Source organism: Lactuca serriola, chromosome 6 (assembly GCF_051521515.1).
Source record: "Lactuca serriola cultivar US96UC23 chromosome 6, Lser_US96UC23_V15, whole genome shotgun sequence".
In the NCBI taxonomy this organism is placed as follows: domain Eukaryota; kingdom Viridiplantae; phylum Streptophyta; class Magnoliopsida; order Asterales; family Asteraceae; genus Lactuca; species Lactuca serriola.
The window spans coordinates 31,950,406-31,975,265 of NC_136413.1; the positions used below are offsets into that span (position 1 = coordinate 31,950,406).

Genomic DNA, 24,860 nt, shown 5'->3' on the forward strand with positions numbered 1-24,860 from the left:
GTCTAGCTTAGGTACTTTACCAGTCCACATCTCGTGAGGAGTTTTGGAAACTTTCTTTGTAGGGACTAGATTAAGAATATGGGCGGCAGTCTCTAAGGCATACCCCCAGAATGAGATTGGTAGCGTAGCTCGACTCATCATGGAACGAACCATATCCAACAAGGTTCGATTACGCCTCTCAGCCACACCATTCAACTGTGGTGTCCTGGGAGGTGTCAATTGTGAGACAATCCCACATTCCCTAAGATAGTCGAGGAACTCTGAACTAAGATACTCACCTCCTCGATCGGATCAAAGCATCTTAATGTTCCTGCCCAATTGATTCTCGACTTCCTGTTTAAATTCCTTAAACCTCTCGAAAGTCTCTGACTTATGCTTGATTAAGTAGACATAACCATATCTACTGTAATCATCAGTAAAAGTCAAATAATAACAATTAGCATCCCTTGTGGCATGTTTGAATGGTCCACACACATCCGTGTGTACAAGATCCAACAAACCTTCACCCCTCTCACACGAGCCTGTGAAGGGTGACTTTGTCATTTTTCCAAGTAAGCATGATTCGCAACTATCATCTGACTTTAGGTCAAATGACTCCAAGACTCCATCCTTTTGGAGTTGGCCTATGCGTTTCTTGCTTATATGTCCAAGGCGACAATGCCATAATGATGCTTTATCCAAGTTGTTATGATTAGTAGAATCAATACACAAAACATTATTCCCTAAGTTATCTACAACATATACAACTTCATACACACCATCACAAGGTAATGCTTTAAAATAAAAAACATTATTAAAGAAAACATCAATAGAACCAACTTCATTATTAAATGAAAAGGTAAACCCTTGTTTGTACAAAGCATGAAAGGAAATAATATTTCTTGCCATTCCTGGCGAGTAACAACATTTATTCAAATCTAAGCTAAACCCACTACTTAGCGATTAAGTATAAACTCCAATCTTGGTGACAGGTGAAGCTTTCCTATTCCCCATGATCAAGTTTATTCTTCCTTGCTCCACATCCTCACTTCTTCTTAGTCCCTGCAAGTCACAACAAATATGAATACCACACCCGGTATCAAGGACCCAAGATTTAGAATGGGGTGAGTTATTAGAAATGATAGTGTAAATACCTGCATGGTTGGGTTTAACTTTCCCATCCTTTACATCCTGCTGGTACTTTGGGCAGTTCCGCTTCCAATGAGCTTTTTCATGGCAATAGAAGCATTCAGCCTCTTTTGGGTCAGAAGAAGGAGTGATGAAACCTTTCTTGGTTCCACTTGAAGAAGAGCCATCAAGGGTCCGAGCCTTGGTACCCTTCGATGATCTTTCTCTTCCTCCATCGACTTTTCCCAATTGCCAAAACCGGAGTTGAGTTTGGAGTAGGAGTGATAGCAACCGACTTCCCCTTAAGACCTGATTCTGCGGTCTTGAGAAGTCCCTGAAGTTTGCTGAGTGTGACCTCTTCCTTATTCATGTGATATGTCATGCGGAATTGATCATAGCACGATGGTAAGGAGTGCAAAGTGATATCTATCGCAAGATCCTCCGGGAAGTTCACATTAAACTTCAGCAAACGATCCACATACCTTTGCATTTTCTGCATGTGGCTCGTGACGGATTCCCCGTCCTTCATCATGGCTGTTATCATGGAGCAAATGATTTCATACCTCTCTTGTCGTGCACTTTGATGGTATCTTTCCATCAAATCTTGGTGCATTTCATAAGGGTAGAAATCCTCATAAGACTTTTGGAGTTCCGCTGTCATCGTGGCCATCATGATGCAAGCCACTTTCGTAGCATCCCTTTCATGTGCCTGAAAGTCAGCGATCTCCTGAGGAGTTGCAGTGGTCTCATCAATCTCCTTAAGCTCCTTGTCAAGGACATATTCTTTGTCCTCGTAGCGGGTAATCATCCTGATGTTTCTGATCCACTCATTGAAGTTGGATCCATCAAAGGTGACTTTCCCACACAAGTTCATAAGGGTAAAGGAGCTATTAGGGTTAGAGCCAGAAGCAACATTGTTTGAAGACATCTGAAAAGAAGAGAACAAGATTAGTTTAGATATAAGAGAGTCCTTAATAAAACACCCAAATGTAATATTAAGGCTAGGATCCAATCACAATATAATATAACTTAGAAGAGGTATGCCGTAATCTAAGCTATACCATATTTGAAAGGTAGGTGAATGACGATTCACCAATTTCCACCACGAAAACTGAAATATTTTAAATATTAGGTTTTTGATTGGTTCTTAGAAATTCCTAGATTCTTTGAGATTCAATGAACTTTTCAAAGGCATGTTTCAATCTCGAGTGTGCCCTCCAAGTTTTGTGACTGGGATGCCGAGGATCACAAAACGAGGTGTGAAGTAACCATGCAAATCACTTGGTACCCTTAAAGTTTATCACTCAATCGATGTGCCGGTAAACCACACACGCTCCATCGATACTATAATAAACCTTAAGTCACCCTTTACCTACCTTGTTAAGTCCAAGTTAGTGTGCCGGTTAACCACACACGCTCCACCAACGACTTAAACAAAGTGTAAAGTGTAATTTCATGGATTAGCACCTTATTCACATTTTTCCTAAAGTAACTAAGATTGGGAATTTAATAAAACATTTAGTTACTTTGTAATATTCATCATACTTTAAATGAGAATTTATAAGTCCTTGTCTTACCCGTTCGGCTAACGACCCTCCACCAGTCAAGCAAGCGGTGGGTGAGAGTGGACACCCATTAAGTCACCATTTTATAGGCAACAACCTTATACCCACCTTATAGACCGGCTTCGTGAATGAGGCGTACTAGCGGTAAGACGACTTTGTTCTTATACACACACACACACACACACACACACACACATATATATATATATATATATATATATATATATATAATTATTAAATCATAATAATATAAGTATAAGGGTTGAATTTTAACTTTTAAAATTCTAAGGGTTGGAACTAAAGTTTTAACTTGACTTTACTTGTTCCAAAACTTGAGGGCAAGTTTTGTAAACTTTCAAAAACTTTTCATTTCTTGTAACTTATGAGTTTCATAGAGTAATAAAATGAAGACTCTTCACTTTTCTAACTCTTGTGTTCTTTTAATGGTTTTCAATCCAAGAGACTTTTGGTTTTCCATAACTTGAGGACAAGTTATGGACTCCATTAAATCACATTATGATCAAGAATTAATCTACCACATAGGTTACAAATAATTCCTATGATCATCTAAACATCATAAGAACAAGATCATGAACATAAACACTTTCATATATCAAAATCACACTTAGTCTTTGTAATTTTGATAACTAGTTGTTGTAAATGAGTTAGAAAAGACATTACACCATCTAAAACAAGTTTTCAAGTACCAAAACAGTTTAGGGTAATGTTTCTAATCCATATCCATCAACTAAAGTCGAAAATCTGCACTCTGTCGACCCTACTCGCCGAGTGCATGAACCTACTCGGCGAGTAGGTTGAAGATACAAGTGAACTCAGCGAGTCCCCCCATGGACTCGGCGAGTCCAGCAGTCAGACAGCAAGTTTTCCGACTTTTTCAAGCATATTGCAACAAGTATCAAACAAACAAACCTAGGCTCTGATACCACTGTTGGGTTTTGAGCATTCTAACACTTCCTAAGTGTACATGCAACCCTAATAAACCTTGGATCTATGTTTATCTAAGATACATGCAAATAATTATTTTCCAAGGTTTATATCCTAACTAGCATGGCATGGGGAACATGAATCAAATAAAGCTAGAAGACATACTTACCTTGTAGTTGATGTTGATTGCTTGGAGTTTTAGAGCCTAGCACCAATAGTGTGGATGCCTCAAATGAAACTCACAAATCACCACAAACTTGGAACTTTGAGAGAATAGTCACTACTATCTTGAAATTGCCCTCACCTCAACAAGTGTCAACTAGTGTCATTTCAAGAACCAAGACCTCCTTTATATAGTGTGGTGGATTAGGGTTACATCCATGTAAACCCTAATACCCATGTCTCTTCATTTCCATGAGATCCATGGGTTAAAGCTCCATGGAGTATCCATGGACTTCTCCATGTAAGCCTAGCCCATTCTAAATAAGCATAAGCCCACACTATATAAATATAGAAGCCCATATTTAATTAGTAATATCTTTGATCACTAAATTAATCCTAGATTAATTATAGATCACTACTAATTAAATAATATGATCTTATATTAATATATTAGAACTTATAATATATTAATAAATCATAACTTGTACTATTCTCAAATATTATCCATAAATTGTTCGGGTGAAGTGCAACCCAAATGGACCATGTCGGGTCGGGTCAAGTACATACCAAATATAGTTATGGGCTTAGACACTATATCCAACACTTATGATATAACACTTATGATATACTTTGTTTCATTTTCAGCATGGTGTTCACGAGAGGATCTGGTTTTGGATCTGGAGTGGGTGGCTAGAATAGGCCGGGGTTGACCGACGACCAGATACGAGAGATGATTGCCGCTAAGGTGGCTACTGTTGTCATGGGTTCTATTTTGGAGCTATTTGGGTCTATCAAGACCGATATGGTCGAGGTATTTGATGATCGCTATGCTGCCCTCACTGAGGCTGTTGCTGCTGCAGCTACCGAGGTTGTTGCTACTGTAGGAATTCAGTGGGATAGAGCATTCCAGTATCAAGACTACGACAACACGAAGCCCCCAAAGTTTGATGGGGTTAAGGACCCGATTGTGGTGATGAGGAGGTTGTCTGATGTGGAGGGTTGCTTCTTCACATGTTCGTGCTCAGATGAACAGAAGGTCAAGTGCGCCTCGAACCTTCTTTGGTTCGGGCGAAGGATTGGTGGAGACTAGTGACCGGTTCTTATACTCCTCAGCAGAGGGATGTTGTTACTTGGGAGCAGTTCTCGGAGATGTTCCACATGCGATATGTCCTCCTGGTGGAGAGGGAGATATTGGCCCAGGAGTACCTAGATTTGAGATAGACGAATGGGATGGTGACGAAGATCACCAAGATGTTCACTGAGAGGGCCTTGTTCTGTCCTTATTTCACAGCTTCTAAGCAGGCTCAGATGACTCGGTACTTGAGCATGCTCAGGACGAATATTCAACCGTCTGTGTCTACCCAGCGATACAGTACCCTGGCTGAGCTTCAGGATGCTGCGAGGAGGCGAGAAATTGAGATACATACTCATACGAGGAAGCAGTGTCAGGCTCCGATTCAGTCCCAGCTTGCAGTGAAGCGGTTCAAGCCCGATGATTCACGATCAGGAGGTCAGAGGGCCCATACTTATGGAAAATGCGATAAGGTTCATGAGGGTTTTTGTGGATCTTCTTCTTCTGGGTGCCATAATTGTGGTAAGGCGAGGTATTATGCAAAGGATTGCCGTCAGCAGGCCCTAGTACTAAGAACCAGGATTTGTTATCACCGTGATCATGCTGACCATATGAAGGCAAACTATCCCTTGATCACTGCAAGGCCAGTGTAGGCTCCAACACCGGCCACTTTGAGGATCACAGATGGGTGCCAGGGTAGGGTGGAGCCCCCAAGGCTCGAGGTCGTGCTTTCTAGTTCACTGCAAAGGAGGCCAGGGCGGCGCTAGACGCTGTTACCGATATGTTTTCATTTATTATTCTATAAATTATTTTATGGTATACTTATATTTATGATTATGCTAAGTACCTTCTTAGTGAACTCCTTCCATGCTCTTATACTTTTTAACTCGGGTACAAGTCGGTATTTTGTGTCTCAGTCTTTCAGTAGGAGTTTTGATATGACTCTTGGGCAGTTGGAGTATCCGTTGCGGGTTATTATCGTCGATGAACACACGGTTTCTGCATCGAGCATTTATCGGGGTTGTATTATGGAGATTTTCAGGTGTCTTACCTGATTGATCTGATCCCCACCCCTATGGGGGATGTATGCGTAATTGTAGGGATGGACTGGTTGAGCAGGTTTGGTGCGATGATTGATTGTGAGGGTTAGCGGGTGGTAGTTCGAACCCTAAGTGTGGGGAAGGGGGGATTGATTATTTATTGAGAGGGTATCAGGGTTGGATCATCCTTTTGGTCTGCAACCAGGGCATGGCAGTACCTTCAACATGGATGTTTGGGTTATCTGGTGTAGTGTGGTCGATACTGGGGTCGGTAAGGAGGTTTCTGTTTTGGATGTGCTCATGGTCAGAGAGTTTTCAGATGTGTTTCCGGAGGAATTTCCCGGTGTGCTACTGAGAGGCAGGTTGAGTTCAGGATCGATATGGTCCCTGGTGCGGTCTCGATTACTAAGGAGCCGTACCGATTGGCACCACCAGAGATGTAGGAGTTATCCTCTCAGCTTTAGGAGCTGTTGGGCAAACAGTTTATCAGACTGGGCAGTTCGCCTTTGGGCCACCGATCTTGTTTGTGAAGAAGAAGGATGAGTCTCATCACATGTGTATTGATTATCGGGAGTTGAACAAGTTGACTATGATGAACCGTTACCCACTTCCGCGGATTGATGATCTCTTCGATTAGCTGCAGGGTACATCTTGGGTCTCCAAGATTGATTTGAGTTCAAAGTATCATCAGATGATAGTTAGAGAGGAAGATGTGGAGAAGAACGCATTTCGGAATCAGTATGATCATTACGAGTTCGTGGTGATTCCATTTGGGCTCACCAATGCATCAACAATATTTATGGATTTGATGAATCGAGTGTGCAGGCCAATGCTTGATCAAACAATCATTGATGATATCCTCGTCTATTCCAAGACCAAGGATCAGCATGAGGAGCACCTTTGATAGCTTATGGGATTTTTAAGGCGGGAACGACTGTATGCCAAGTTCTCAAAGTGTGAGTTTTGGTTACCGGAGGTCCAGTTCTTGGAACACTTCGTTAACTAGAACGGGATTCCAGTCAACCCGACCAAGATTGAGGCTGTTATGCAGTGGGAGGTTCCAAAGTCTCCTTCGGAGATCATGAGTTTTTTGGGTTTAGCAGGGTATTATCGGAGATTCATTCAAGATTTCTCCAATGTTGTTGTACCCCTCACTCGTCTGACGAGGAAGGGCGTGGACTTTTGTTGGGGGCTTGACTGGTAGGTTGCATTCGAGACTCTGAGGAAGAAGTTATGTGAGGCCCTAGTTCTGACCCTCCCTGAGGGTGTTGAGACTTTTGATATATATTATGATGCATCCATCACAGATTTGGGGGCATTTCTTATACAACGAGGGAGGGTTATTGCTTATGCTTCTCGGCAGCTGAAGCCGCACAAGGTGCGATATCCTACACATGATCTGGAGTGGGGGGGGGTGTTTGCCCTCAATATTTGGTGACATTATCTTTATGGGGTCCGGTGTACCATCTACACGTATAACAAGAGTTTGAGACATGGATCAGCCAAATATGAACATGAGACAATGTAGGTGGCTTAACGTGGTCAAGGATAATGAATGCGACATTCTGTACCACCCGGGGAAAGAGAATGTGGTCGCTGATTCTTTGTGCCGCAAGTTGGCTAGTTCTTATGCTGGGAGCCTATGTATGAGGATTTCAATCGATTTGGCATTGCTGGATTTGATTAGGGAGGCTCAGTCTGAGGGATTCAAGAAAGAGAATTGGAAGTAGGAACAAATTAGGGGCGAGATTGACAGGTTTTCTATCGATAACTGTGGATTGTTGACCCACTGCAGTTGGGTTTGTGTACCAGATTTTGATGGGATCAGGCAGACTGTGCTGGAGGAGGCACATAAGTCCAGGTTTTCGATAACCCTAGAGTGACCGAGATGTATTGGGATTTGCAACTTAGCTATTGGTGGCCGTGCATGAAGAAGGAGATAACCTGGTATGTTGAGAGGTGATTAACTTGTCGGATGGTCAATGTCGAGCACTAGAGTCCACATGAAAAGCTTCAGCCGTTGGAGGTTCCCATGTGGAAATGGGAGCAAATCACCAAGTTACTTCGGATGGCTAAGGGGTTTGATGCGGTTTGGGAGATAGTGGACTATCTGACCAAGGGTGCTCGCTTTTTAGCTATTCAGGAGAGCTCCTCGTCCGAGAAATTGGTGGACGTTTATGTATGCGAGATCGTTGGCCGACATGGTGTTCCCGTTTCTATTGTATCAGATCGGGATGTTTGGTTCACTTCTTAGTTTTGGCAGAGGTTCCACGCTGAACTGGGTACCAGGTTGCATTTTAGCACTACCTATCATCCACAGACTGATGGACAGAGCGAGATGACCATTCAGATGCTCGAGGATATGATGCGAGCCTGTATGGTCGATTTCAGTGGAAGTTGGGACTCCTATCTTCCTTAGCTGAGTTTTCTTACAAAAACTATCACTCGATTATCGATGTGCCGCCGTTTGAGCTTCTCTATGGGAGGAAATTTCGTATCCTAGTATGTTGGGGAGAGGTCGGTCACATGGTCATAGGGAAGACGGAGGTAGTTCTTCCGACGACATAGCTTATTCAGCAGATCAGACAGAGACTGTAGACAACACATAGTCGACTTAAGAGTTATGCCGACAGACGTCAATCCGAGTTGGAATTTCAGGTTGGCAGCATGGTTTTACTGAAGGTATCATCCTAGAAGGGTGTAATACACTTCAGGAGGAGGGGCAAGTTAGGTCCCTGATATATTGGGCCGTTTCGAGTGATTTCCAGGGTTGGGAGGGTAGCCTATCGATTGGACCTGGCCCGATATATTGGTCCGTTTTGAGTGATTGCCAGTGTGTGGTTGATGATTCGACGATTATTCATTTGGATGATATTCAAGTTGATGATCGCCTGAATTATGTTGAGAGACCAGTGGAGATCTTGATTAGGAAGGCAAAGGCTTTGCACAACATGGTGGTATCTTTGGTCAAGGTCCTATGGCAGCATCGGAGGGGTTCCGAATGGACTTGGGAACCCGAGAAAGAGATGCGAGAGCACTACCCTGAGTTATTCGTGGTAGCGGACTTCGAGAAGGAAGTCTGATTCAAGTGCGGGAGAATTGTAACACCTCGATTTCCAAGTATTTACATTTTTGATCATTATTATTTAAATTGTTTGAAAAATGGTCCCATGTGGAACTCAAATAAAACGTGTGGAACTGATGATGTATGCCGAGTGTACACTTGGTACGTTGAGTATACCTGGCTGAAGGTCAAACCCTAATTTTTAGGGTTTGGACCCTATTTAAGCATCATTAACTCCCAAGACCTCTTCCCATCATCAGCCTCCAGCCCCATTTCGTATCTTGCAAACCCTAATCCACCTTTGTGAGTATTTTGAGCCTTAGAGTGTGTTGTTGGTGTTCTTGAAGGAGGAAGAAGGAAGTGGATTCACCTTAGAAGCTCAAGGCCTCTTTGGATCCAGAAGCATCTTGCCCTCAAGCTTCATTTAGAGGTATAAAGCTCTAAACTTGTCGGTTATTTCAATAGATCTTGCTAGATGTGGTGTTTTGTGATTTTTAGCCCCATAATCTTGGCCCTTTTTGTAACAACGTAAATTTTCAAAACAATTTTTCATTTTTAAAACATTCATTCACTCATAAAAATAATGTCAAAACACATTATATCAAATGTTATCATCACAAAACATCTCCCCAGAATCTTAAACATAAACTCCAATGTGTGTGTGTACGAATCATGCCGGCGCCTTCCCGCGCTCATCACTAGTACCTAAAACACATAACACAACAACTGTAAGCATAAATGCTTAGTGAGTTCCCCAAAATACCGCATACAAAATATATGCCACTCGAGGCTACAATACGACCTTCCGGTCGATGTGTCTCAGCGGGACCCTCCAGTCTCGTAACTCGTTGGACCCTCCGGTCTGGTCATAGCTCGTTGGGCCCTCCGGCCCGGTCTGTATCGTTGGACCCTTCGGTCCGGTCTATAACATCATATAACATACATATAACACATAGCACATAATCTCATTCATAACACATAAGACCCTCTGGTCTACACAATATACCACTCTAGGTAACGTATAGTGGGAAGACTCACCTCGATGTCTCGGTAAGTATCTGACTCGGTAGAAATGTGATCTAGCCTTCGCCTAATCACATAAAGTAAATACTCTCATAAATACAACTGTACTCAACCCTAAGAGTCAACAAGGTCAACAGTCCAACTTTGACCTGACTCGTCGAGTGCACTAGGGCGACTCGGCGAGTCTACACGTGTCCACTGATTCTCTTAGTCCCTCTCTTGGCACGTCGAGTACTTCCCCTGACTCGACGAGTTCCACCTGGCATGAATTGCGGGGCCACCCCGACTCAACTCGCCGAGTCTCAAGAACAACTAGGCGAGTTCCAACTTGAACTCAGACTCCCCTGACTCTCCCTGACTCATCAAGTTATTCCCCAACTCGCCAAGTCCACTCACTGAGTGATTAACGGGCAACCTTCATACTACTCGTCGAGTCTGTTCTTCGGACTCGACGAGTTCATGCCATGCATGAACTCTACACAACTCCTGAGGTCAGATCTGTTCCATACAATCATAGATCTGGCCTCCCCAAGCATAATAATCAGGTAAAGTTCAGACCTTGGCGCTCATATAACATCTAAATGGTCCAAAATGGTGATTTAGCCCCAAAAATGACATCCCAAGCTCATGGCTCCCAAAATTACTCATAAAGCTCCAAGGGTTAAGGCCTCTGGACCTCTTTGGGTCCAGATCCAGAACACAAACTCGAGAAGGGACCAAATGCTCTACTTAATCAACCTCTAAAAGGGTTAGAAAACCCTAACCCTAAGAATCAACACCAAAACCAAAGAAGGTCCGAGAATAATACCTCAATACAATCTCTATGAGCTCAAAAACCACCAAAATCGCACCTCCTTCAGCCTCCTCTTGCCTTGGTCACTTCCTTCTTGCAAAAACACCCACAAAAGGATCAAGAATGGCCTCTCCTTCCTCACAAACGCTCTAGATCTCTTATGGTTTCTCTCTGGGGATTGGTGGCCACAAATGACGCCCCTAAGGGACTTTAAATAGGTCTCAAACCCTGGAAATTAGGGTTTCATTATACAGCGTGGACTCGCCGAGTCCACTCGTGAACTCGCCGAGTCCAACTGTGAACTCGCATACGAATCCGCGACCATACTCGGCGACTTTAGACGCCAACTCGCCGAGTCTCCCCACCATCCCCAAAAATAAAAGAACAAAATATAATACTTGGGAATCTGGATGTTACAATTCTCCCCACTAGAATCAGACTTCGCCATCGAAGTCTCACTCTGCAAACAACTCCGGATGCTGCTCCCGCATCTCACGCTCTGGTTCCCAAGTCAACTCTGACCCTTTCCGATGCTGCTACTGGACCTGCACCAGAGGCACTTCCTTGTTCCTCAAAACCTTGATCTTCCGATCCCTGATTGCCACCGGTCTCTCAGCATAATTCAGGCTCGCATCCACCTGAATATCTTCTAATGGCACCACTGCTGACTCGTCGGCTATACACTTTCGCAACTGCGACACATGGAAAGTGTCATGAATCTGACCCAACTTTGCTGGCAACTCCAAACGATAGGCTACCCTGCCTACCCTCGCGATCACCCTGAAAGGACCAATATATCGGGGCCCCAACTTGCCCCTCTTCCTGAATCGGATCACTCCTTTCCAAGGAGAGACCTTCAGGAGCACGAAGTCGCCGACCTGAAACTTGAGCTCGGACCGACTTCTGTCCGCATAACTCTTCTGATGAATCTGAGCGGTCAACAACCTCTGTCTGACCTGCTGGATCTGCTCTGTCGTCTGAAGCACAATCTCGATGCTGCCCATCACACGCTGCCCTACTTCTCCCCAGCAAATAGGGGTTCGATACATCCTCCCATACAACAGCTTAAAGGGCGGCATGCCAATGCTCGAATGATGGCTGTTGTTATAAGAAAACTCCGCCAAGGGCAAATATGTGTCCCAACTCCTGCCGAAATCCAACACACATGCCTGGAGCATGTCCTCGAGTGTCTGAATCATCCGCTCACTCTGCCCATCAGTCTCTGGGTGGTATGCGGTACTAAAATGCAGTTTCGTACCCAATTCCTCATGAAACTTCTTCCAGAATCTGGAGTGAAACGTACATCTCGATCTGAGACAATCGAGATCGGCACTCCATGCCGCGATACCACCTCTCTCACGTACATCTCTGCCAACTTCTCCGTGGAAGAGCTCTCACTGATGGCCAGGAAGTGAGCACTCTTCGTCAACCTGTCCACAATCACCCAAATCGCATCGACACCCCTCGCGGTCCTTGGCAATTTGGTGATGAAATCCATGGTAATCTGTTCCCATTTCCACTCGGGAATCTCTAATGGCTGCAGCATACCATGTGGATGCTGGTGCTCGACCTTCACCCTGCGACAGGTCAAACATCTCTCTACAAACCACGCGACATCCCTCTTCATACAGGGCCACCAATAATCCTTTTTCAGGTCCAAATACATCTTAGTGGCCCCGGGATGGATCGAGAATTTCGATCGATGAGTCTCCTCCATCAAAATGGTACGCGTGCCGCCCACGAACGGTACCCAAATCCGACCCTGAAATGTCATAAGCCCCCGACTATCGGTAACTAATTCCGATACCAGCCCGACAACTCGCTCTCTCTTCCGGCTCTCTGGCTTCACGGCCTCAGCCTGGGCCCCACGAATAGCATCCGACATCGGGGTCATCACTGTCAATCTCAAACAAACATCTCGTATTGGGGCGCCCTCCGCCCTACGGCTCAATGCATCGGCTACCACATTAGCCTTGCCCGGGTGGTACAGGATCTCACAATCATAATCCTTGACCACGTCCAACCACCTCCTCTGGCGCATATTCAGGTTGGACTGATCCATCAAATACTTCAAGCTCTTGTGGTCCGTATATATCGTACACCGAACCCCATACAGATAATGTCGCCAGATGTTGAGAGCGAACACTACCGCTCCCAGCTCCAAATCATGAGTGGGATATCTCGACTCATGAGGCTTAAGCTGCCTCGATGCATATGCAATCATATGCCCCCTCTGCATAAGAACCACTCCCAATCCGGATATCGATGCATCACAATATACCATAAAATCTTCCATCCCTTCCGGAAGGGCTAACACTGGGGCTTCGCATAATTTCTGGCGAAGTGTCTCGAACGAGGTCTGCTACTTCGGACCCCAAGAAAACGCAACACTCTTCCGGGTCAACTTGGTGAGTGGCACGACGATCTTGGAGAAATCCTTAATAAATCTCGGATAATAGCCGGCTAAACCCAGAAAACTCCTGATCTCGGTGGGTGATCTCGGCACCTCCCACCTCATGACCGCCTCAATCTTGGCCGGCTCGACCAATATCCCATTCTGGTTAACGAGGTGCCCCAGAAACTGAACCTCTCGTAGCCAGAACTCATATTTGGAGAACTTGGCATAAAGCTTCTCCGATCTCAGAACTCCGAGGATCTCCCTCAAATGCTCCTCATGCTGCTCTCTGGATCTCGAATACACCAATATGTCGTCGATGAACACGATCACTGAGCGATCCAACATCGGTCTGCACACCCTGTTCATGAGATCCATGAACACCGCCAGTGCGTTGGTGAGTCCGAAAGGCATCACCACGAACTCGTAATGCCCGTAACGAGTCCGAAATGCTGTCTTCTGGACGTCCTCCTTCCGCACCCTCACCTGATGATAACCAGACCTCAAATCGATCTTGGAGAACCAAGATGCTCCTTGTAACTGATCGAACAAATCATCGATCCTCGGCAATGGGTAACGGTTCTTGACCATTAGCTTATTCAACTCACGATAATCAATGCACATCCGGAGCGAACAATCCTTCTTCTTGACAAAAAGAATAGGCACCCCCCATGTCGAACTACTCGGCCTGATAAACCCCTTCCCCAGCAGCTCCTGAAGCTGCGAGGATAACTCCTGCATCTCCGGAGGCGCAAGGCGATAAGGCACCTTGGCGATAGGCGCAGCTCCCAGAACCAATTCAATACCGAACTCTACCTGCCTCTCCGGAGGCACACCTGACAACTCCTCTGGAAACACATCCGGAAACTCATGCACTATCGGGACCTCATCAACTGACTTCGGTCTCTCTGAATCAACCATCGCATCCATCACGTATGCCACAAATCCCCTACAGCCCTGCTGTAGACTCTGTCTTGCTTTGGCGGTCGAGCAAAATGCTAACCCTGTACTTGTACCCTTGCCGTACACCGTAAGAACTCCCCCACTAGGGTCTCGAATCGTCACCAATTGACGCTCGCAATCTATCACAGCTCCATATCGGCTCAACCAATCCATACTCACTATAACACACACGTCCCTCATCGCGATCGGAACCAGATCTATCGGGAGCTCCACACCGAAGATCTCAAGGACACATCCTCGAATCACATCCGAAGCATACACTGCTCGCTCATCAGCTATGGAAACTCGCAGAGGCCGATCCAACGCCTCTCTACGGATACTAATATGCTGACTAAATGCTACGGAAACAAACGACCGACTCGCACCCGAGTCAAATAATACCAACGCAGGCACATAACTCACAAGAAAAGTACCTACGTATATCATCATATAAGCGTAAAAACTCAACTCAAATAAAAGTTGAAAAAAGAATACATACCAGCCACAACATCGGGCACCGCGCGGACCTCCTCCGCGGTCAACTGAAATTCTCTCCCGCTAGCCTTCGGGGCCTCGGGCTTCACCGGCCGAACCTCGGTAGCCCTAGCAGCAGGCGCAGATCCCTGCGCTGATCCCTGAAGAAGCTGTGGGCACTCGGCCTTCCGATGGCCGGTCTGGATGCAATGAAAGCAAACCGAAAATCCCTTGGGGCAATCCCTCGCGATATGCCCGTCCTTCCCACACTTGTAGCACACTCCAGCCCTGCACGACCCCTCGTGACTCTTACTGCACTTCCCACAAGTGCGGCCCTTTGCGCCCCAGATCTCGAATCAGCGGGTCTAGCCCGCTTGGTTGCCGGCTGAGACTGAGCCGACCGCCGATCCACCCTCTGTGACTTGGCCTCCTCCCTAGCCTGAGTCTCCAACTCGATCTCCCTCTTCCGGGAATTTTCCTGGAGCTCAGCAAATGTCCGGTAAGTCGAGTTCGCCACGAACTCCCGAATATCTCTCCTCAGCACACTCAGATAATGGCTCATACGAGCCTGCTCAGGGCAAAACATCGCCCTCTCATGAAACTTCCTGGTGATCATTGCCACAGAATCAGTACCCTGCTTGAGGGTCAAGAACTCCTGAATCAACCGTTCCCTCTCCACCGGGGGAACATACTCCTCTCTGAAGATAGTGGTGAACCTCTCCCAGGTCACCTCGGAAATCTTAGCCAAAGTGAAGTTCGCCGTCACGAACTTCCACCAATCCTTCGCTCCCAGGCGGAGCTGGTTCAAGGCGAACCGAACCCTCAAGTGCTCTGGACAAGAACACGTATAGAAACATCCCTCAATGTCAGAGATCCACCTCATAGCGGCAATCGGGTCCTGCGTCCCGTCGAACTCTGGTGGCTTCGTGTTGCTGAACTCCCGGAACAACAACGAGTCACCTCCCTGAGGTCTGGCAGCAGCAGTAGCTGCAGCTGCAGCAGCCTCATTCAGCGCTGCGTACCGCTCATCAAAAGTCTCAATCAACGCGGTCTTGATGACGCAACCCTACTTGTCCTCCGTTGTCCAAAAGATTCTTACATGGAATGCCCACTGATCCGGTGTCTTCAGTAGTACAGGCCCAATACTACTGACCACACCACATTAGCATTCACTCCAAGTCCTCCTCCTTGTATCTTGGATTACAAGTACTCTATTCTCATGAGCTCCTAACTACTATCTACTCGCTCTCAAAGCATCTCAGCAGCAGAAATCTCCTAGGCTAAGACATCACAAATCAGGCCACTCTAGTCCTAATATGTATACCTAGCCTACTCTAGCATGCATAATGTAACATAACATATCTCATAACACATAATGTAAGGGTACTTTTGGGGATTCACCGTTAGGGCGCTGGCTGATCTTACACACGACTCTGCTTTGTTTGTCTCAAAACTCTTTTTACTTTTTTTTCAAAAATTTTACTTCATTATCAAGATTTTCCTCAAATCCTCAGTTTGAGTTCAGATACGCCCGAAGATGCATCCGAATCCCTCAAACCAAGGCTCTGATACCAACTTGTAACAACGTAAATTTTCAAAATAAATTTTCATTTTTAAAACATTCATTCACTCATAAAATAATGTCAAAACACATTGTATCAAATGTTATCATCACAAAACATCTCCCCAGAATCTCAAACATAAACTCCAATGCGTGTGTGTACGAATCATGCCGGTGCCTTCCCGCGCTCATCACTAGTACCTAAAACACATAACACAACAACTGTAAGCATAAATGCTTAGTGAGTTCCCCAAAATACCGCATACAACATATACGCCACTCGAGGCTACAATATGACCTTCCGGTCGATGTGTCTCAGCGGGACCCTCCAGTCCCGTAACTCGTTGGACCATCCGGTCCGGTCATAGCTCGTTGGGCCCTCCGGCCCGGTCTGTATCGTTGGACCCTTCGGTCCGGTCTATAACATCATATAACATACATATAACACATAGCACATAATCTCATTCATAACACATAAGACCCTCTGGTCTACACAATATACCACTCTAGGTAACGTATAGTGGGAAGACTCACCTCGATGTCTCGGTAAGTATCTGACTCGGTAGAAATGTGATCTAGCCTCCGCCTAATCACATAAAATAAATACTCTCATAAATACAACTGTACTCAACCTTAAAAGTCAACAAGGTCAACGGTCCAACTTTGACCCGACTCGTCGAGTGCACTAGGGCGACTCGGCGAGTCTACACGTGTCCACTGACTCTCTTAGTCCCTCTCTTGGCATGTCGAGTACTTCCCCTGACTCGACGAGTTCCACCTGGCATGAATCGCGGGGCCACCCCGACTCAACTCGCTGAGTCTCAAGAACAACTAGGTGAGTTCCAACTTGAACTCAGACTCCCCTGACTCTCCCTAACTCACCGAGTTATTCCCCAACTCGGCAAGTCCACTCACTGAGTGATTAACGGGCAACCTTCATACTACTCGTCGAGTCTGTTCTTTGGACTCGGCGAGTTCATGCCATGCACAAACTCTACATAACTCCTAAGGTCAGATCTGTTCCATACAATCATTGATCTGGCCTCCCCAAGCATAATAATCACGTAAAGTTCGGACCTTGGCGCTCATATAACATCTAAATGGTCCAAAATGGTGATTTAGCCCCAAAAATGACATCCCAAGCTCATGGCTCCCAAAATTACTCATAAAGCTCCAAGGGTTAAGGCCTCTGGACCTCTTTGGGTCCAGATCCAGAACACAAACTCGAGAAGGGACCAAATGCTCTACTTAATCAACCTCTAAAAGGGTTAGAAAACCCTAACCCTAAGAATCAACACCAAAACCAAAGAAGGTCCGAGAATAATACCTCAATACAATCTCTATGAGCTCAAAAACCACCAAAATCGCACCTCCTTCAGCCTCCTCTTGCCTTGGTCACTTCCTTCTTGCAAAAACACCCACAAAAGGATCAAGAATGGCCTCTCCTTCCTCACAAACGCTCTAGATCTCTTAGGGTTTCTCTCTGGGGATTGGTGGCCGCAAATGACGGCCCTAAGGGCCTTTAAATAGGTCTCAAACCCTGAAAATTAGGGTTTCATTAAACAACATGGACTCGCCGAGTCCAGTTGTGAACTCGCATACGAATCCGCGACCATACTCGGCGAGTTTAGACGCCAACTCTCCGAGTCTCCCCACAATACCCAAAAATAAAAGAACAAAATATAATACCTGGGAATCCGGATGTTACACATTTGAGTATGAACTACTCTAGACCAAAGGAGTTGTCCTTTTGGACATTTTAGAGTGTCTAGAGTGATAAAAGTGTGATCTTGGCCCTTCTACTCCTTCCATGCAAAGGTTATGATGTCTTAATGGGTTAAGAAGTTTGGGTTTTAAAGTTTGGGCACTTAATATCCATACAAGGTCATAAAGTTGGAAACATTATGATTTAGAACACTATTTGGGACTAGATATGGGCTTTAGACGAAAGGACTTAAGAGAATAAGCACTTAATGGAAAAATGTCATCTGGCCGGGTACGTTGGGCGTAGTGTGGAGTCACGTTTTTGGATGATGAGTAAGCCATGCGTACGAGCTGAGTACACTGGGCGTACTTAACCTGGAGTTTGACTTATTGACTTGTTGATTTTGACATTTGACCAAGGTTTTGACCTAAGAGTATTTTGGGTATTTTGGACAATAGTTTGAGACAAGGTTATTGTTTGTTATACAACTGACCTGTAAAGTTGATAGACGGAGCTGTGCTATGTTCAACTATATTTCCAGACTAAGAGGTGAGTTTTCCCTCACTGTACTTGTGGGTCGAAGGTACCAATACCGACCCACTAGGTTATGCATCCTGGTATATAGGATGTTGTTATGCGATATTGATCTGTAGATTTTCATGTTAGTTTATTTACTGGTTACATGATTATCTGTTTACTGGATATATATTATCTGTTATTTATATGTCGACATAGTATGGTTGGGTTGAGACAATGCTGCTTTGTGTGAACGCCAACAAACCTGAGAGCAAGCCAGACATAAGCTGTAGGCCCGAGATGCAAGTCGGACTTATGCTGTGGGCTCGGGAGTAAGCCAAACATGAGAAATGGGCCGGAAGGCACTTAATATCATTCTACAAAATATGTTTTCTCAAAATGATCATAATGCCCTAAAACACAAAATAAAAATCTAGAATACTTATACAAAAATTCCAAGTTCTTACAGTGGCCACAACAAGAGTTGGCTGTAGAAAAACATGGACTTTTACACTTTGCCCATTGATGAAGGCAATGTTGTAGTACTTTGAATAAGGGCCAAATCCCTAATAAAAACCAGGATTTCAAATCTCATTCCTAAAAGAGTATATGTTGGCAATCACCAAAAAAAAAATCATATTTGTTCATTTCTTGATCATGAAAATGGAGTACCAATCTCCACTACTAGTTATTCGATAATATTGAAAAAAATTAGTCAAAAGTCAACATAAACACCCACTAGCTTACACAGTAGTTCGAAGCTGAAGAGTTTAGATACAACATTCTGCTACATATAAACCATATGTATATAGTAATAGTTAATAATATATCAAAAGATTCATTTACATGTGAATTGGAGGCCAATATCAAGAAATTTGTCATATACCCATATCTTTCCATGGAGTAGATTTACAATGACATCATACTCATTAGGACTCATACATCATCTTTAATGGTAAGATTACACTAATAGATGATTCGATAAACTTTTACAAGGTGTAATCGTGAAAGTAGCCTTGCCAAGGCGTTAGGTAATCATCGTAGAAGACAAAAATAAGAAAAAAAAAACATTCATTCAAAAGGAAGAAGAAACAAATGTAATGAAGATGAAGTTTTCGCCAAGTAATTGCCTTACACAAAAGGGTAATGGGCAGGTTAAATCATGGCATGTCACTTAAAATTCAATACTAAAAAACTATATATAGTAATAATTCCAACAATACCACATGATTTTGAATAGCGTATGGACTTACACACTTACTATATAATCATAATGGAAAGTCCAAACGAGAGTATGGTTGACTTAAAATGATTCATGTTAAGTCAAAGGCTTAATGAGTACCCACCATCCAAATATGGATAGTCGAATGCTATGTAGATTACTTTGAATCGGTCAACAGGAAGATATGGATATTGTCCATGAAATCCGCCATATCTAGCCAAGGAAAAAAATATTACATTTTGTAAATACAACAACTTCATGTATAAAAGCCCATAAGAAGCAACAAATTGGGCAAGGGATCTCAACACCACATACTTATATACAAACATACACATACATTCACTCATTCACTCACTCACTCACTCACACACACACACACACACACTCTCTCTCTCTCTCTCTCTCTCTCTCCATATACACAAAGTCTTGAAGCCCCAACTTAAGCATAAAAGAGTATTATGTTGGACACCCCAATAATACTCCTAACCCTTCTTGTTTTTTCTTTTGGTACTATCTCAATCTGACTATGGTGATTCATTCCAAGAGCCCAGGAAGATCAATTAGCATCACAACCCGAAGATATTTTTTAACGATACTATTAGAAGATCTATACCTAAAATAATATGTTTTAACTAAATAACAATCTCATACTCACACATATTCATGAATAAATAGACTAATGTACCTACTTAGAGTTTGAAAACAATATTTTAGTCCTAATTCTTGGGAACCCAACATCCATGAAGTCCATATGGGAGCCCATAAGGAAACTTTGCTCTTGCTATTTCTTCAAAGGTTGATCCATCTAATATTAATGCATATCCTTCCCCATTTTTATCGCTTATCATTGATATTACCACTCCTGTTCATTAATATAAACCATCAATAATAGGGGTGTGACACCTAATGAACACTGTTTGTGAAAATCTTGATTTTATGCAAATAAAAGTGTTGTTTATGATGTCTCTTAGAAGACAATTGAAGCATTATGGTGTGTATTGGGGAATACAATGGTAAATCAATCACTACAAACTTACCATCATCTTCCTTGACTGCACCAGGGCGAGCCACAAAATATGGCTCGGAAGGAACTGCACCCTCGTCGTACCAATTTTTTGCCTTTCCATCCACCAAGTCGATCTATAAATCAATATATTATTTACGTAACAGTAATTATTTTAGAAATTTTAAATCATTTATGCATAAGTGTTACATCTTACATGCCATGGAGCTAGTCGAAGATCCATAATAAACATGGTCCATCATATATAAATAGTTAATAATAATTATAAATACATAAATAAAGACCATTATGATATTTGGACATATTTGGAGTTTTTTTGTTATTTCAACAAAGAGGCTGCAAAAGAAGGGAGTTTGAGGTTGTTTTCTTGGAAATTCTTTTAGGGTACTTCCATGTAGGATCCATGACACGCTATATCAACAAAATCATGTCAGAACACTAGTTCACTAGGCGATTAAACATAAGAACTACAAGAAGCCTAATCTACATTCGAACTCATGCTATCCTAAGGTTATTTTTTGCAAACCTAAGTTGATCTACACAACTCCAGCCAAAGTAGCACAATGAGGTATAAATAAGGTACACAACCGTTAGCTAGGTGGAGGACATAACACATAAGACCCCATTAATACCCACAATGAGCCTAATATGTTGGATATGGAACTCTCACACTAGACGTGTCCACCAATACTCGAGCCTTTGATCATATTTGAAAGTATATCGACCCCGAAACAACATAATATTTCACGCTAGTTTCATAACATATTAGGGTAGGGTGATTGTTGTAACTCATTCTTAATTTTGAGAATAAATTGTATATCTCAAAAAAATATATTCAAAATAACTTGTAGTTCATAAATTTGAAAGCTAGAGCATGGTACCTTTGTGAGGGTGTTGGGGAAGTTACAAGGACGTTGAGCACCACAAGCATACACATATCGGTAGGGCTTCCCTAGAAAGGAAGGATTAATACTGCACATATCCATTCCTCTTCCATGTTCATCTGCATTTAGTGCTGCAAATAACTCTCCTTTTTCACTTCCATCCATTGGTATCCTAAATCGCCCAACCCTACAACATGCATTTGAATATAAATATAATAAAAAATGCGACGAATTTTCTATTTATTGGCTAGAGATTAATTGATAAAGTTGGATTAAGAAAACCATAATGTTGTGTACCTAGCATCTGGTAGGACGTCTTCCCCAGACCATGAACGGAGGTTCTGAAGGCGGAGATTGTCAAGGATTGTGGTGTCGGCATGATGCTCACAGCAATCGGCGATGACTCCGGTAATCCTTCCGTCTTCATCTTTCTCTTCGTATGCATTGATGAAATGAAATGTCACAAACAAGGAACCTCCACACTTGCCACCTTTAAAAATGCCGACATGTATTTGTTAAGTGTGGAACAAGAAATCTTATGAAGGAGAGTAAAGATATTTAATTTATATATTTAAAAAAAAGATTTATATTGACTCTTTCATTAACTAAATAAAAACCGACTCCATTTGCTAGCTAGATCTTATATCTCCTAGCCACTACACTATTCAATATTTAAATTCAAAATGCTTGGTGTCAATATGTCATGCATGTATGCCTATGCATCTGTTAAGATATATCTTCTTATGGAAAAGATTTAGACGTTTGTTAAAAGCGATTAGACTATTTACAAATATAAACATGTAAAACTATTAAAAACATTTATAAAATTTATAAATTTTGTATGAGAGAGAGAGAGAGAGAGAGAGAGAGAGAGAGAGAGAGAGAGAGAGAGAGAGAGAGAGAGAGAGAGAGAGAGAGAGAGAGAGAGAGAGAGAGAGAGAGAGAGAGAGAGAGAGAGAGAGAGAGAGAGAGAGAGAGAGAGAGAGAGAGAGAGAGAGAGAGAGAGAGAGAGAGAGAGATTACAATTTTCCCGCTAGCTTTGCACACAACATGCATAAATGCTTTAGATTCAGGATACCATCTGAACTTATACAATGGTGTAGGTTCCGCCTTCAACAAATTCTGGGCACAATACCTCAATGGCATCTCCGGCACAATCACATAATGTTCAGTCACCGGAAAAGAGTGTACCCATCCCGGAGATGGCCCACCGCGACAATCAACCCTACCAATCACCTTTCTTTCATTTGTACCCGGATCCATTCTTGCCACCATATAACCAGGGTTTATCAGATCCGGCAACAACGTTATGAATTCTGAGTCAGTCACTATGGGGTGAGCCGAGTGAATCAATCCACCCCAAGAATCGGTGTATTCAAACTTCTCTAACGTATCCAACGTATTTGGATCGACCACGATCGACCCTTTAATGGTTTCCGTTAAACAAACCACCCTGCCGTCGGCTAATTTAACCACGCCGGTGTTAGCATTATCCGTCAAAGATGCACCGGAAAATAGGTTGGCTAGGTCGCCGATGTATGCTAGGAAACTGTCGTGCTTAGGGACTTCAGAAAACTCTCGGTAACACAATTTGTTGCTATTTTTTGCTGCTTTATAGGCTTCAGATTCGATTTGCCGATGACCCATTGTGAGGTGGCCATTGTTGAAGTGGAGGCCGACTAGGGTGGCGTAGCCGTCAAAGAGGTGGCGGAAATTGTAGTCGCCGACGTGCCATAGCCCTGGTCCGTTTCTTAAATACGTTCCACTCTATACACAAAAGAACAAGAATAGATCAATAATCGTTTTATTTCACTAGCTAATAAAGATAAAAATGTTATAGGGTACTTTTAATTAATCTTGGGTGAATCTTTTATTCCAAAGAGTATATACATAAATCATAAATGAATAAGATTTTTTTTAATAATCAAATACTTAAAATGTTTATTTATCTTTTAGCTAAATCAAGAAAATTTATTATCAAAATCAATCGTGGTCACAAGTATTTTGTTAATAAACTTTTTAAATAACTTTGGATTAAGGTATTATCGTTTTTAAAACAACCCAAAAGACCAATATTATATATATATATATATATATATATATATATATATATATATATATATATATATATATATATATATATATATATATATATATATATAAAGCAAAAGGGTTACCTATTTTGGGTTAAAGGTGAATTAAACTACATATTATATTGTGTATTAATGTTATATATAGATAAAAAGATAGACAATTATTCTTTGTTGCTTTAATTTAGCATGCATGTATATATAGCTCATTATAACAATATAATCATGAAATATAAAACTATCTAATATTTGTTGAGTATGTAAATCAAAGATTGGTGAAGTCTCTAACAAAACTTTAATGTATTTGATCCATGATTTGACATTTATATGCAATTTCTTTGAAAAACAATATAACACGAATATATAAGTGATCATATATGGTTTCATACCAGCCACTTCGGTATTTCTCCTTCAACAACTAGCTCGCCTTCCCACCTCTCTTGCCGGACACTAGTCCATGCCACTAGTTTCCGGTCCTCTACCATTTCTTTCTCAAGTGGAGATTGAATCCCTGGCAAATCGGTGGCTACATTCACAGTCGCAGTTTTAGTTTTCTTGGTAGAAACCCTAGGAATCCCAAAGATGGGTGAAATCCTAGCAATTCCAGAGACACCCACGCCTGGGGGAAAGCCATAGCTTTTTACGCTAGACATTGATGAAATCATTGATGCCATTGGAAGGAGAGGGAAAGTTATAGTAATTTGTGGTACTAAAAGAGAAGGAGAAGTTAGGGTTTATATAGGGTTTGAAAACAACATTGGAAATTTGATCATATAGGTATCTTGGAAATCTGATCATATAGGTATCTTCATTGATGGATCTTTTTTTACTACAAGACAAGCTTGCATTTTAGATTTTGTTTTTTTCACTAGTTAACAAAAAATGGCATACAAAAGTTATTGTATGACTGCTATATATCTGTCTCGAAATTGGCTTTTTATGTTCATTAAATTGAACAAACTTGGAAAATAAACTAATGTCTTTATTGTCGTGTCAATTATTATTCTTATGGCCGTTCGAAAAAAAAATAGTTATTATTCTTATGTCCCAATGGGATTTGATCCAATCGATACAGAACAATATATATGTTTTAAGAGATTGATTCAAACCACACATATATGTCTAAATTAATATATAGTAAACTATGTTGTTTTGTCTGTTGTTTAATATATAACTTATGGAATATTCCTTTTATGTACTTATAGCTTTGATTTTATTATATATATTATTAATTTTGAGGGTTCTTTTGAAAAGTTAACTTTTGGTGGTGAAGAGT

At 42.5% G+C, this 24,860-nt stretch overlaps 1 protein-coding gene across 1 annotated transcript; it reads right to left on the reverse strand.

Moving 5' to 3' along the window:
* Positions 1-19,712: 19,712 nt before the first annotated feature.
* CCD8 (carotenoid cleavage dioxygenase 8) lies at positions 19,713-24,281 on the reverse strand. Its single transcript, XM_079006534.1, is given in 7 exon segments — positions 19,713-20,448; positions 20,624-20,726; positions 21,492-21,681; positions 21,792-21,963; positions 21,966-21,984; positions 22,518-23,261; positions 23,974-24,281. Coding segments are annotated over 7 exon segments (1,659 nt in total). The 5' UTR covers positions 24,259-24,281; the 3' UTR covers positions 19,713-20,302.
* Between the last annotated feature and the right edge of the window lie 579 nt (positions 24,282-24,860).